Raw genomic sequence first — 15,128 nt, 5'->3', positions numbered from 1 at the left:
CCAGCTAGATAGATAGATTAGAGATCCTAACTCCTCACTTTCCTATCTAGAATGGAGTTCCTTAATAAATGCCTTATATATTGATTTGAAATTATGAATTGGCTCCAAGTTACTTTACTCTCAGCATACAAGCATGCCTAACTCAATCTGCTGTGTTGTGCCTCTGTGCACTCTGCTATAATGAGAAAGGGATTCTCTCACCACAGAGAATTTCCAACAGGGTCGACGGGGGGAGAGAGGAGACTGGGGCAGAAGGGGGCGGGGGAGGTGGGCAGAAGGTAGGGGGAGTGTACTGCCGCACAGATGCTCTGTGCAGGTTCAGCTAGTAATAAATTAATATCCAGGATTATAATACTTGGATTGCTAGTACTGCCTGTTTTTTCCCCTTCCTTATTTTCTGTCCCACTCTTTTCCCCTCTTTTGTTGCATCAATATTTGAACATACTTTGTATATTTAAAAAATAAAAACTAATTAATTATTGGTTTTTAAAAGCTGGTCCATTGCTTAAGATAAGGAGAAGCTGTATAAACTGAATGAAAGATTTGTGACTAAGTATGGAGAATGTAGCAGAAAACCTAAGTACTGTAGGTTCTGTCCATTACAAGAAATTTCCCTGGTGTCAGTAATGCCACTAACATACACTGTGCTTGAAATTTCAAATTGTTTGGCCAAGCATATACTATAGAATTCAATGAATCTCTGCCAAGATTAAGACCTGGGGCAGTTCACACTTCTTTTTGTCCACTTCATGCTCTGAACCTAATCTCTATAAAGGAAAACATGTTGAAATAATATCTGAAAAGCCACATGTGTGTTTCTGCACCACACTTACAGCAGTCAGAAAGCCACTCCATGGAGCAATGCCTGATCGATGTGCATACAATACAGAAAACATGCACACTGTCCTTCATACATTATGAAACATCTGCACATCCAAGATGATCATTTTGCATATGCAACTGCCCTTAGGTCCAAACCAGATGTGACATTACACACAACATTGTCTAACTAGGGGCTTATTTTCACTGAAAAATAGCAGCAGCATGCAGACCCAATCCAGACTGGGACTAGTTCCACAGTGAACATCCTCCCCCGCCTCCACCACCTCACAAGAGGTGGCTATTTAACCCCAGTGGTGCCCCTGCAGCAGTTAAGCATGCCTTACCTTTGTGCTATGGTACCCGCCTGCACCCTTTATTTACCATCACATCTAGTTTGGCCTCCAGAGTTATGGAATCTCTGCTTCTATTCAGCTTATTGTTTTGGAAGAGTAAGCCATGCAGCCATTAGTACAAGACATCTTTTTAGATGGTACTGGACAGATAGAGAACATAGGAAGCTGCCATATACTGAGTCAGACCATAAGTTTATCTCGCTCAGTATTGTCTTCACAGACTGGCAGCGGCTTCTCCAAGGTTGCAGGCAGGAGTCTCTTTCAGCCCTATCTTGGAGAAGCCAAGGGGGAAACCTGAAACCTTCTGCTCTTCCCAGAGTGGCTCCATCCCCTAAGGGAGATATCTTACAGTGCTCACACTTCTAGTCTCCCTTTCATATGCACCCATGGTTGACCCTGCTTAGCTAAGGTGACAAGTCATGCTTGGGGGCAAAAACACTCCTAAAGATCAATGCCAAGAAACACCTTTTTAAAGAGCATTGTTAGATCCCTAAGAACGTGTCATTTTTCTAATTTGCTTTTGCTTTGCATTGGTAGCATCAACATCTGGAGCGACAGGTCTGGGTGGGACAACCACAAGCACCACGCCCCGAGTCACTGCCAGCAGCACTGCACGCACTACCACTGTATCGGCTTTGGGCAGAAGGAACAGGAGCACAAGTACACCTTCTCCAAATGTGGATGTCCCTAACGAAATGACCACGCACCTGCCACCTGCATCATCACAGCTGCCTGCGATAGGAGCAGAGAGCTGTGAGACTGTAGAAGCCCGTGAGATCATGTGGTTTAAGACCCGGCAAGGACAAGTGGCTAAGCAACCATGCCCGAGGGGCACCGTAGGTAAACTCATTGAATAGTTTTACTTATTTGCTCTGTTAAGGCACTCAGAAGGGTTTTGTTAAATATTGAACAGATTATGTAAGTCTTTCTGATCCATTTCATGTGCATCTGCTGGACCTTGGCAAAAATTGTTGAGAGGCCTGGCTCCCTGCATCCATGGGAAGGCCTCTTTGTGCCTGTGAGGTGGGCAAGGAGGGGAGGCCCATGGAATCCTAGGCACAGCTGGCATCTTCTTTGCTGGACACATCATTACCCATGAGATCCCATGGGGAATCCAACCTTACACTGGCCCATTCAGAGGGTTGGGGCCAGAGCCGACCTGAGGGGGAATTGATCCCTGGCCCATTCCTAGGCTATTTTAGGAGGTTCTGCCTGGATGTGGGACAGTGTTGGACTCAGAAGTGGTAGCAAAGTTATCAATGGCTGCAGAAATGATCTTAGTATACTACTGGAAGGAAAACAAACCATTATCCACCATACACTGAATGCTATTCTCTGCTCTGGTTATAGGCTCTGCAGCAACAATTCAGTTTAATAATTATACAAAAGTTTGGGAAGATCATGTGATTAAGCATCATTTTATACAAAGATGGTATTTGTTCATTATGCTTTGCACGCCACCATTTGTTTCATGGATTGCAACTATATGCGTTGTTTCCCTTGATTTGAGGATGTTACTGATGAAAACAATTCTAACTTAAAAAGGGCAAAGTTGAAATGACCTTGTCGAGCAGGCAGCTTCACAGTTAATAGAAAGGGATTTCCCCCTCCATGAGAATGACATTTTGGAATCTATGGCTCACATTCTGTGCAGCATTTTTAGGGCATAAAAGAGCATTGTGTCTGCAAAAATATTATATTGGAGTTCTGTCCAGCTTGATGCCAAGCAGGAAAACATGGGTGGAAAGAGAGGGGAGAGCAATCTTGGCTTCTCGCTCCTCATACCAAAAGGACTTTTCTGGCTTCAGAAATATGTTCTTAAGGGCCGTGCAGTCCTCAAGGACACATTTCTGAAGTCAAAAAGTACTTTTTGGAGGGATGAGAAAGAGAGAAATGAAAATTTCTCTCTCCTCTCCCTCTGGGCAGAGGAGTGAGGCAGCTTTCTGGGTAGAGCTCTGATATAGTGTTTCGACAAACAGAGGCACTCTTACCCCCATACCTTGGGGCTCTGGCCCGTGGCCTCCTAGGTCTGGGGGGCCTCCAAAGGTTGGGGGCTCCTGCAGCCACTCCATGCCACCCCACCGCTGCCCCCACCGCACCAGGTGGCTCCAGTGCACATTTACAAAAAAAAAAAACCCAAACCAAACTGCTGCTGTGGAGGAAGCTCACATGGAGGAAGACCCTGCTATTCAGGCATCACATGATTTTTCCAATACAGTGAGCACTGTAAAATATTCCCCTCAGGGGATGGAGCTGCTCTGGAAGAGCAGAAGGTTTCAAGTTCCCTCCCTGGCATCTCCAAGACAGAGCTGAGAGAGATTCCTTGCCTGCAACCCTGCTGCCAGTTTGTGTAGACAATACTGAGCTAGATGGACCCATGGTCTGACTCAGTATATGGTATGGTAACAAAATCCTTCTGTTTTTAAACACTTTTTTTAAAAAGTAGCATTCCTAAGAGCAGCACTGAATTGATCCGTTCAAACCTCAAAACCACCTTGAGATTGTTTTAATGAAAGGCGGTATAAACATTTAACAATAAATAAAATACATTTTTAAAAAATCAGAGAGCAGACATTTTGTGTCTCATACTGTTTTTATCATTATAGGTGTTTCAACTTTTCTGTGTCTTGCTCCTGGTGGAATCTGGGATCCTCAAGGACCAGACCTCAGCAACTGCTCTTCTCTCTGGGTCAATCATATCACACAGAAGGTATTGTTTCACTTGTATCTTATGATGTGCTCATGTTTTCAGCACATTATCACACTGCCTTGTATTGCATACAAATATAAGTTTGCTCTGACTAAACCAAAGCAGTGGCCTGGAAAATCATAGCTTTCAATTGTATCTAAAGGATTAGGGGCAGAGATGGCTATGGAAAGGAAAGGCAATGGATGTTTGTCAGTGACTAATGAGATCAGCTTCAGCATTATTTTCCTTTGCTCCTATTTTTATGTATTTTAAAAAATGATTTCCATACCACTCTTTAGGCCATACAGCCTCATAAGAACATAAAAAGAGCCCTGCTGGATCAGGCCCACGGCCTTTCTAGTCCAGCATCCTGCTTCACATGGTGACTAAGATGCTACTAAAGAAGTAGGTAAAAATGGCAGGAGATGTGAGTTTTCATAATGACAGGATCTGGTGCCTAGAATATGCAAATCTACTCAAGGGGATCCCTTTAGTGTTAATGCATATTAGGTAGATCTCTCAAACAGGAGCGGCCGGTGCGGGCACCAGTGGCGGGGGGAGGGGGGGCGAGAGGCACCTTTGAGCACAAATTAATAGGTGCTCACCTCCGCTCTGGCTGCAGCTGCAAACTACTCTGAGCAGCAACGCATTGCCCGGCACTCTCTGCGGTGGTGGATCAGCTCCACCACTCACCTGGCTTCCATGGAGCCCATCCCCCACTGGCCGAGTGAGTGGTGGAACCGATCCACCGCCGCAGGGAGTGCCGGGCAATGCGCTGCTGCTCAGAGTAGTTTGCAGCTGCAGCCAGAGCGGAGGTAAGCACCTATTAATTTGTGCTCAAAGGTGCCTCTCGCCGCCTCCCTGGTGGCGCCCGCACCAGCCGCTCCTGCTTTCAAGACAGAGCACATGGATGAAAAGTCAGACAAAATAACTTCCAACTTCACTCTCCTCAATATGTCAAGATGATTGTTCATATTGACTTGAGAGGTGTGTAGAAATGCTGGCTGCTTTGTTCACATTCACTACGACATCATAGATAATCTGCAGGTTGTGCAGGTATCATGAAGAGAGCATTGTGCACATTTTCGGGTCACTGTGTGTATTTTCCAATAGGCACCAGAGAGCGCATGCTTTGATAGAATTTTGTAGATTGCCTAGTCAGCACACAGAATCTCCAGGAAAGATCAGATAATAAATACATTCTTGGATCAAAACATTCGGTTTAAAAGAGCAGCTAAGAGGTTTATAAATTCACATATGCACCAAAAAGCCATGGAAAATGTAGGCTACCTTATTTAACTTCCCAAAACGACACCACAGGCCGACTAAGTGTATACTGTACACATTCCTTTCTTTTTTGGAGCTATGGAGTTTGTGAAACATTTATCATGTTTTTTGGTCAGACTGCTAAGTGAGCAAAGAGTCACCTTTCAAATGGTTGTTCTCTTATATTTAGCAGAGTGAGAGCAACTGTCCCGATTTAATGCCATATAGCATCATTTTCCTGTGACTGTTGCTAGTATCTCTTCTGTGTCTAAAAAATAAAATAAAATTAGATTGTGAGCCTGTCAGGGACAGTAAATTAGTAGTCAGTATATATGGGCTGACATCCAAAATAAGGAAGCACCAGAGCAGTGCAGTTGGGGGCAGGGGCGTAACTATAATAGGGCAAGGGGAGACAGTTGTCTGGGGGCCCACTGCCTTGGGGGGGCCCCCAGAGGCAAGTCACATGACTGACTCCCCCAGCCGCGCACCCACCCGGCCTTCCTTCAGTTGTATTCATCCTCCAAAATTGATATGAGCATTAAGACCTGGAGCTACCAGAACCTCATGTCTATCTTTCTCTAGTACCATTAAATGACTTGCATCATCTACAATTTACAAAACTTTAAAAAAAATAATTTAGGATGATGTTCTATTGTGGCACATAGGGGGGAGCTTCAATGAGGGGGGGCCCATTTTAAAATCTTATCTCTGGGCCCACTCCAACCTTTCTACACCCCTGGTGGTGGGAGCAAACTAACAGCACTTGCAGTCTAACCAAACCAATTTTTGACAACCTTTCCTTCCCCAGGAAGCCCTCTGTGACACCCAAAAATATGTCCCTGAGGGTTGCACTTTTCCACTCTGGCTTTTGAAAATGCTAGAAGTGGGAGTGGTAGGTGGAGAAGATCAGTTGCTAAGAGTGACATGTTGCTACCAGGTAATGCTGGAGGAAAGGCATCAGGAGGTGGCTGGTTGGCAGAGGAGATTGGAGATGTTTAGTGGGCAATCCACCATCTCTGCCCATCTGCCCTCTGAGGTGGCCACTTCACCGAGTCTTATTAGTGGGCTCTTATTGGTCTCTCAATTATCTCTTCAAAGCATATATCCTGTAGTTATTGTAGGGTGATTGCTAATTGCCTTTTTACCCTCTTGGGAATCTGACCTTACTTTTCCAAACCTGTTGCTTGCTTAGCAACAACATAGCTGCAACAACAAATGTGGAATTTTCATCTTGGGACTAGAAATCTAGGAATATTCGTGGCATACCTCCAAGGCAGAGAAAAATTAGCTGTGAGTCTCTAGTCTAAGTGTAATTCCAATACATTACCCAAATATGGGAGAATAGCTGGTCTTGTAATAGTAAGCATGAATTATTGCTTACTATTTTTGCTATTATTGCTTACCCTTTGCTAAGCATGATCTGCCCTAGTTTGTATTTGAATGGGAGACTACATGTGTGAGCACTGTAAGATATTCCCCTTAGAGCAGGCATCCACAAACTGTGGCCCTCCCGATGTTGCTGAACTACAACTCCCAGCATCCCTAGACACAATTTTTTTGTGACTGAGTATGCTGGAAGTTGTAGTTCAGCAACATCTGGAGGGCCACAGTTTGGGGATGCCTGCCTTAGAGGATGGAGCCGCTGCTATGGGAAGAGCATCCAATTTCCAAGTTCCCTCCCTGGCATCTCCAAGATGGGGCTGCGAGAGTCTCCTGCCTGCAACCTTGGAGAAGCCGCTGCCAGTCTGTGTAGACAATACTGAGCTAGACAGACCAATGGTCTGACTTGGTATAAAGCAGCTTCCAATGTTCCTATCCTCACTGTACTTGTAAAGAAAATTGAAGCCCTTATTAATTAAATTATGGTAGTGTATTGGAATTTAGAAAATGTATGAAATAATTACATACAAGGGCTTTATTTTTAAAAAAAAACCAGTGTTCATTCCTACTTAATACATATTTAAAATAACATTAGCGCTGGTTATCATGTCAGGTAGCTTTTCAGAAGGATTCGGTACTATTAAATTATCTCCCATTATTAAACTAATGATTTGAAAATTGCTTTTTGTTTTTCTGGTTTTTCTGGGTTAGTCCATATAGTCTATATCTATTTTAATTTTTAATTGATTTATTTTTTCCTGCAGAGGCCAATATTAAATAAACTGTTCTTATTTTGAGGATACACCATTGCACATATTTTTTAGAGAAGTTACTAGAATGGTTCTACATGACTAGCAAAATTCAGTGCTTTGATCAACACTGCAGTACTAACATTTTCACATTCATGTTCATATTTCTCATAAAATAGTTGCCAATTGTTAATAGAAACCGATGTGCCTTCTGGTTAAAAACAACACCCTCTGAACCACTTTTCATTATGGCATGGGGTTTGGTACTTTGAAGTTAATAGAAAAACAGGAAGAGATCAGTACTGTTCCCAGAACCAGAATCCAGCTAGGTGTGAAGTGCTGAGACAAAGAATATCTCATCCTGGGCAACAAAATGGCTTAGAGAGCAAAAGTTTTCCCTCATTTACAAGATCAATAAACAGCTTGTCTAACCTGACAAAAAACCCACATCTTTTTAGGAAAAACATTTTGGTGAAACCTCAAAAATTACAAAGCAGGATACAGGGGTCTAGCTATAATTGAGTGGATGGGTTCAAAGGACCCGGGCCCCCAGCTCCTGAAGGCCCCCCCAGCTCCAACCCTCCCTATTTTTTCATTATCTCCCTCACTCAAAGGGGCTGCCAGGGAGAGGGGCAAACACAGGCCCCCTCTCCCCTAGCTACACCCCTGTCAGGATAACCCCAAATAACACCCAAAGAGGCACCTCTTTGGTGGAGATTCTCTTTATTTAGCAAGGAGGAGCAACTGGACCTATCCATCCCCAGCACAGCTTTCCTTCAGTGGCTGTTGCTGGTGTCTATCTTATGTTTCTTTTTTAGATTGTGAGCCCTTTGGGGACAGGGAGCCATTTTTAAAAATTTATTTATTTATTTTCTATCTATCTATCTATCTGTGTAAACTGCTTTGGGAAGTTTTGTTGAAAAGTGGTATTGGTATTGGAAGTTTTTTTGAAAAGTGGTATTGAAAAGTGGTAAGTATTCATCATTAAAAAATTCAGTCTTTTCCATCATAAAACATTACCCATCAGAAAGGCTTGCCCCAGTACTGAAATGTGAATGGGTACTGAAAAATAGTAAAATCTGACAAAGTAATGAATAGTTATGGTCCAGTCCCTCAGAGTCCAGCCCCTTAGAAAACGTTACTGAAAAACACTAAAAGCTGACAGAGTAATGAGAAATTATGGTCCAGTACATCAGAAAAGCTTGCCCTGGTATTGAAATGTCCATGGGTGCTGCAAAATTTCAGTTTAGTCAATCAGAAAACATTACCCATCCAAAAAGCTTACCTCAGTACTGGAATCTGACAAGGTGCTGAAAACTTATGGTCTAGTGCATTAGAAAACATTATCCATCAGAAAAGCTTGCCCAGTATTGAAATCTGAGAGAGTATTGAAAATAAGTTCTTTTCCATCAGAAAACATTACCTGTTAAAGAAATTTGATAGGCTAAGAAAAATAATTGCTCCACCAGCCCTGTGCTGATGAGATTCAGTGCTCTAAGCAATTCATTGGGAGCCTGTGCCCCATGGGCCAGCCCCTAATGACAGCCCTGCTTGCAACCACCATCCATTCAGCACAGTTTAAGGAAGCCAGTTCTCAGAGAATGTTAAGTGCACATTATTTGGATTCTGGCCTTTGGACTAGTCATACTTATTCTTCCCCTAAATATTTGTACTCCAAAATCATCTCATGTTTGTAATGTCTGTATAAATTAAGTATCTAAATTTAAATAATCTATATATTTAATTCTCCTGGGTGTGCCTTTGGAACATGCGTCCCGGCAGCCCAGCTGATTGGCTGGGCTGCGGGGACGCCTGATTGGTCCTGGCACACCCAGGAGAATTGCCTGGCTGGGCGGCTGCGGAGGCAAGGCGGCGGGCGGCGGCACTCTCGGGTCCGGCCGCGGCGGCGGCGCTACTAGGGGCACAGATGCTATGCGCCTGGTCAGCTAGTCCAAATGAATGCAATTACATCCCAGGGTAGTAAACTTGGAAATGTGATCTCAGAGCTGATGTCTGAGCAGTTGCGGAGCCAGGCCAGTGGTGGCCTGTATCCAGTCGCCACCACATGCCCACTTGCCCCGCCCCCTCCATCTGATGTCCAATTCAGGGTCATGGTCTGGCTCCCGAACGGGGCTGCATGGCCCCCATTGGGGACTTAGATCCAGGCCAGTGCTGCGTTCACAGCACAGCCAGGAGCGGCTCTCCCTCCCCTGCAGGGAGAACCTCTCCTGGCTGTGCTGCAAATGCAGCACTGGCCATCTAACTCCTGAACGGGGCTGCACATGGCCCTGTTCAGGAGCTATACCAGCTCACCTCCTGCATCTGACATCAGACATTTGGGGGGGGGGGTCAGAGCCACCAAGAGGACTGTTCTTCCTCCAAGGAGCCCAGAGTGTTATACATTGTTATGTTTATCTTCACAACAACCCTGTGAAGTAGGTTAGGCTGAGAGATATGTGACAGGAGAGAGTCATCCAGTGAGGGGCAGGGAATCCAGCACAGAGTTTGCTCCTGCATGGTGACTCTGCGGGTCCTTGAAAGACAGGATTGCAGGAGGCCTGACCTCATCAGGATTTTTGGTGACTGTTCAAGGGAGAATGAAGCCCAGGCTTTGGGGGCTTCGGAATCTAGCGTAGGGTAAAGTATGTCTAGTCAGACTTGGCGTTGGGTATTATGTTTCTTTTCTGAGTGCTTTGCATTCCTAAATATCTGTTCTTCATAACAGGTAACTAAGATTTCAATGTGTGCTCCCTAAGTAAGATCTGGACATTTTGAAACATTCTTGCAACCAACCTAAGCATTTTTTAGGTGAATCTAAAAAGCTTAAGCCCCAGACGAACCAGTCTGTATTATTGAATAAACTGTTTTTGTTCTTTTCTTTCCCCCCGAGCCTCTCAGAGTTGGTTATTAACTCAGCGGGGGCGGGGGGGGGAGCCCACTAGTGCACAACGTCTCTAAGAGCTCAGCTCAAGTATCAGGAGCTCCAATAGCTCTCAGGGACTTCGTCATAAATCTGGAGGATATGTGAACGCACACCTGCCTTTCCATGGTTAAGCAAAGTAAAACTGCCATCTGGGAATGGCCCCAGATGATAGTATCAATTGGAATGACACAAGGCTCTGTCCTGTGCCCTACACTGGTCAACATTTTTGACCCAAAGCCTCCAGAAACAACAGCCTTATATTCTGTTCAGTGTGGAGGCATTAGCATAAAAAGACAGTAGGGCAAGTTGAGTGAGATAGGTTGTGGTGTAAAATATATATATATAATTTTCATTTTTCTGTACAGTATATAAGATATGATGGAGAGGTTGTCTTGAATAGAGGTTCTAGAAGATATGGAAATTATCATATTAGATTTGAATTTCAACCTTTTTACTATATAGGACGGGCGAATGACATTTGCATTTATAACCGAAACTTGTTCTTACTGTGTCTTACTTAAGGTGATACTGGTATGTAAGCAGTAAAATGGTGCAAGGAAACAAACCTTTACACCTGAAAACAAATTTTGTTTTGTCAGACAGTGAAATATTTTGACATTTTCTCACATTCTCTAAACTGTAGTTGAAATCAGGAGAAACAGCTGCCAATGTTGCTAGAGAACTTGCTGGGCAAACGAAAAACCACCTAAATGCTGGGGACATCACCTACTCAGTTCGTGCCATGGATCAGTTGGTGGGTTTACTGGATGTGCAGCTCCGAAACCTGACACCTGGTGGAAAAGACAGTGCTGCCCGTAGCTTAAACAAGGTAAGAAACAAAAGCCTCAGGTGCTGAAGAATTTTCTTTTCCTCAATGGCTCTGCCATTTAGCTGTGAGAAGCCCTCCACAACTATTATTAGAGTCAGGTACATCAGTATTCTTTTAACACAGTAGATTACCTTATGACTCCTTGTGAAATATATGTTCATTCCAAGAATGCTGTCACCTTCAGATAACGTCAAAATGTGGGACTGGTTTGAGTGTATTTTTTGAGATTTTTCTTCCCACAGGTAGTAGGAGTGTGATATAACCAGTTGCCTTGATGTATATTCCACTATGATTTGAGAGCTCTTGCCTGTGGTGTTCCGAGGATGACCTCCTTTAGAGCAGCCTTTATGAGCCTTGCCACAAAGTCATTTGCCACATGAGAGCTGTAAGCATGTGAAAGGTTTGCCTATCGAGAACTTTGAGGGCTGCTCCTAGGCCAGCCCCAGGTTTTTTGGTACCAAGCCAACACTAAGTGGCCCAGCGGGGGAATGCTTGACTAAGAAGCAGAAGGTTGCCGGTTCGAATCCCCGCTGGTACTATATCGGGCAGCAGCATCTCATACTGCATGGGAGGAGGCCATGGTAAACCCCTCCTGTATTCTACCAAAAGAAAACCACAGGGCTCTGTGGGCACCAGGAGTCGAAATCGACTTGACGGCACACTTTACCTTACCTTTACCAAGTCATCCTTGGAGGCTGGCACTAGCTGAGGTGGTGGGGGGAGTGAAGAAGGAGATTATAAGGCTATGCACACAAGCAGCCCAACCCAGCCCAGGTTGGGTTAGGCTTACTCATGTGGAGTGCCAGGATTGCCCTCAAACCCGGGTAGCCTGGGTTTTTTACCTGGTGGTTTACCTGGATAGAAGGGCACAAGCGCACCCTCCTATCCAGGTAAACGGTCATGTGTGTGCATGGGCTTCGTACAGCCCAAGCGCACACAGAGTCTGTCCCTAGAGCACCCAACTCGTGAGGGATTCACCCAATGCACCACGCTCATCATGCAGTGCATTGTAGGATATCTGGAGGCCAGGATGCATTGTACCAGTCCTCGTAGTTCTGTGCTGCCTTGGAGAAGCACAGATCATGTGGATGCATCCCACCAATGTACATCAGTATTCTAGGGGGGTGTTCCCTGCCCTCCCCAGCCCCACCCCAAGCATGATCGTGTGAATAGCCTTTATAGCTTTTAACATCCATAAGACCAGCACTGCCCCACTCTGTGCAGAGTTCATATGCCCTTGCCACTCACTTCCATGCACATGCATGGCAGCCATTTGAAGGGTAAACCTAGACAATGGCACCACCATCACCCCCAAGCATTGGTTCCGTAGATCTGCCTAGTGGATGGGCTGGCCATCATCTCCATGAACAAGCAGAGATTTCTAAGCTGGAGGCAATAAAAATCATGCACACAGAGAAGGAGGAGTCCCCAACTGCCTTATTCTATTCTTTGTTTATCTCCTCTTATCTTGCAGATATTCAACTAATTTTTCCTTAGTGGGACATGAAGAGTTAAGAAAAATTAGCCATAGGAAAAGAGATAAGGGGAGATAAACAATGGATAGCCCTTGGCTTTTGCCTGCCCTTACTGTTTTTTCTCCTTTACCTCACCATTCCAACTCTACCAGTTTGGGAATAGGTGGAGGAGGAAACTGGCAGGTGAGAGGGCTAGTATGAAGTTGTACCACCCCAATGTAACTACTGCAGAATCAGCTCAGTGCCTTTTCACTACTGACCTATATTTGCCTGCCATATGAGAGAGTAGGGATGAGCCTGGACCGGTCCGGAGGCCATTCTGAAGGCCTCCAGACCGATCCGGACATGAGGGCGGTTCGGTGGTCCGGCACTGGGGTGGAGGGCTCTTTAAGGGTGTACTTACCCCTCCCACCTCATTTCCCCTGCCAGCGCGTTAGTTTTGAAAAGCTTTTGGGGCGGCAGGATACCTCCCTGCCGCCCCTTCCCCCAGTTGTCAGCAAAAGACTTCAAAAAGCCTTTTGAGTGCGTGCACATTGCGCGCACACATCACATCTATGTGTCATGTGCACGCGTCGCAGAGACGTGACATGCGCGCACGACGTGCACACGCACAAAAGGGTAATTGGTGCCCTGGGTGCAGTTCCAAAAGACCTTGAAGAGCACCTCAGCACCATAGGGGCCACAGAAATCACCATCAGTCAATTACAAAAAGTAGCTTTACTGGGAACAGCCTATATTCTGCGACGATATCTATAACAACAGCAACAACATTGACAATAAAATTCAGCCATCCTAGGTCCTTGGGAAGGACTCAATGTCTGGATAAAACAAACCAGTCAATAACACCTGGCTGACTGTGTAAACAAGAAATAATAATAATAATAATAATAGTGTTGCATGGATTGACTACAAGAAAGCCTTCGATTCATTGCCTCACACATGGATACTAAAATGTTTAGAAACAACTGGTGTCAGCAAAAACATTCAGATATTTTATTTTTTTTAAAGCAATGAACATGTGGAGTACACAGTTAACAATCAATGGTGAGACACTTGGACAGGTTAGCATTAGAAGAGGCATTTTCCAAGGGGACTCACTATCCCCTCTGTTGTTTGTAATCGCCATGACCCCACTTTCACAAATACTAAACAAAACAAGCCTCGGATACCAAACATCTAAAACATCCAGTCAAATCAACCATCTGCTGTACATGGACGATCTGAAGTAGTATGGAAAGTCCCAGTCAGAAATTGAATCACTGCTAAACCCTGTCCGTATATTCAGCAGCGATATAGCAATGGAGTTTGGACTAGACAAGTGTGCTGCATTAATAAGGAATACAGGAAAAATAAGAAAAACGGAAGGAATAGAACTGCCCAATGGAAGCAAGATCAAGAACCTGGAAGAGAAAGAACCTTACAAATATTTGGGCATTCTCCAGGCTGATAACATTGCACACACTGAAGTTAAAAGAAAAATAGGAAGTGAATACATCAGGAGAGTTAGAAAAATCCTCAAGTCCAAACTCAATGGCAGGAACACCATACAAGCCATAAACACCTGGGCTATACCTGTTATCAGATACACTGCAGGAATAATAGACTGGACCCAGGCAGAGCTAGAGATGCTAGATCGTAAGACCAGGAAAATCATGACCATCAATCATGCTCTGCATCCCCGCAGTGATGTAGATAGGCTCTACCTCCCTTGCAGCTCAGGTGGAAGAGGAATGCTGCAAGTCCATCAAACAGCAGAGGAGGAGAAAAGAGGCCTTGAAGACTATATCAAGGACAGTGAAGAAGATGCACTTCAAATGGTCAATAATGAGAAACTATTCAACACCAATGAAACAAAGCAGGCCTACAAGAAAGAACAAGTCAACAACCAAGCAGAAAAATGGAAAAATAAGCCCCTGCATAGTCAATATTTGCACAATATAAGTGGAAAATCAGACATTACCAAGACCTGGCAATGGCTTAAGAATGGCAACTTGAAGAAAGAAACAGAGGGTTTAATACTGGCTGCACAAGAACAGGCACTAAGAACAAATGCAATAAGTGCAAAAGTCGAAAAATCCACAACAAACAGCAAGTGTCGTCTTTGTAAAGAAGCAGATGAAACCGTGGACCACCTAATCAGCTGTTGTAAAGAGATCGCACAGACTGACTACAAACAAAAGTATGACAAGGTAGCAGGGATGATACACTGGAACATCTGCAAAAAAATACAAGCTACCTGTAGCCAAAAATTGGTGGGACCATAAAATTGAAAAATTTGTCGAAAATGAAGATGTAAAAATATTATGGGACTTCCGACTACAAACAGACAAACATCTGCCACACAATACACCAGATATCACTGTAGTTGAGAAGAAAGAAAAACATGTGAAAATAATTGACATAGCAATACCAGGTGATAGCAGAATAGAAGAAAAAGAAATAGAAAAAACCACAAAATACAAAGATCTACAAATTGAAATTGAAAGGCTGTGGCAGAAAAAGACCAAAATAATCCCAGTGGTAATTGGCGCCCTGGGTGCAGTTCCAAAAGACCTTGAAGAGCACCTCAACACCATAGGGGCCACAGAAATCACCATCAGCCAATTACAAAAAGTAGCTTTACTGGTTAACAGCCTATACTA

General features: G+C 44.3%; 1 protein-coding gene across 6 annotated transcripts in view; it reads left to right on the top strand.

Moving 5' to 3' along the window:
- Positions 1-15,128, top strand: part of ADGRL3 (adhesion G protein-coupled receptor L3) — a 753,570-nt gene that overhangs the window by 552,720 nt on the left and 185,722 nt on the right. For all 6 annotated transcript variants that reach the window (XM_053298072.1, XM_053298069.1, XM_053298068.1 and 3 more), the window contains 3 exons: positions 1,713-2,015; positions 3,782-3,885; positions 10,826-11,011. In XM_053298072.1, the coding sequence (XP_053154047.1) occupies positions 1,713-2,015; positions 3,782-3,885; positions 10,826-11,011 (593 nt within the window). The remainder of the gene's footprint in view (positions 1-1,712; positions 2,016-3,781; positions 3,886-10,825; positions 11,012-15,128) is intronic.

The sequence above is a fragment of the Hemicordylus capensis genome, chromosome 2 (assembly GCF_027244095.1).
Source record: "Hemicordylus capensis ecotype Gifberg chromosome 2, rHemCap1.1.pri, whole genome shotgun sequence".
In the NCBI taxonomy this organism is placed as follows: domain Eukaryota; kingdom Metazoa; phylum Chordata; class Lepidosauria; order Squamata; family Cordylidae; genus Hemicordylus; species Hemicordylus capensis.
The sequence above is the reverse complement of the archived record's forward strand: the minus strand, read 5'-3'. Positions and strand labels throughout refer to the sequence as shown.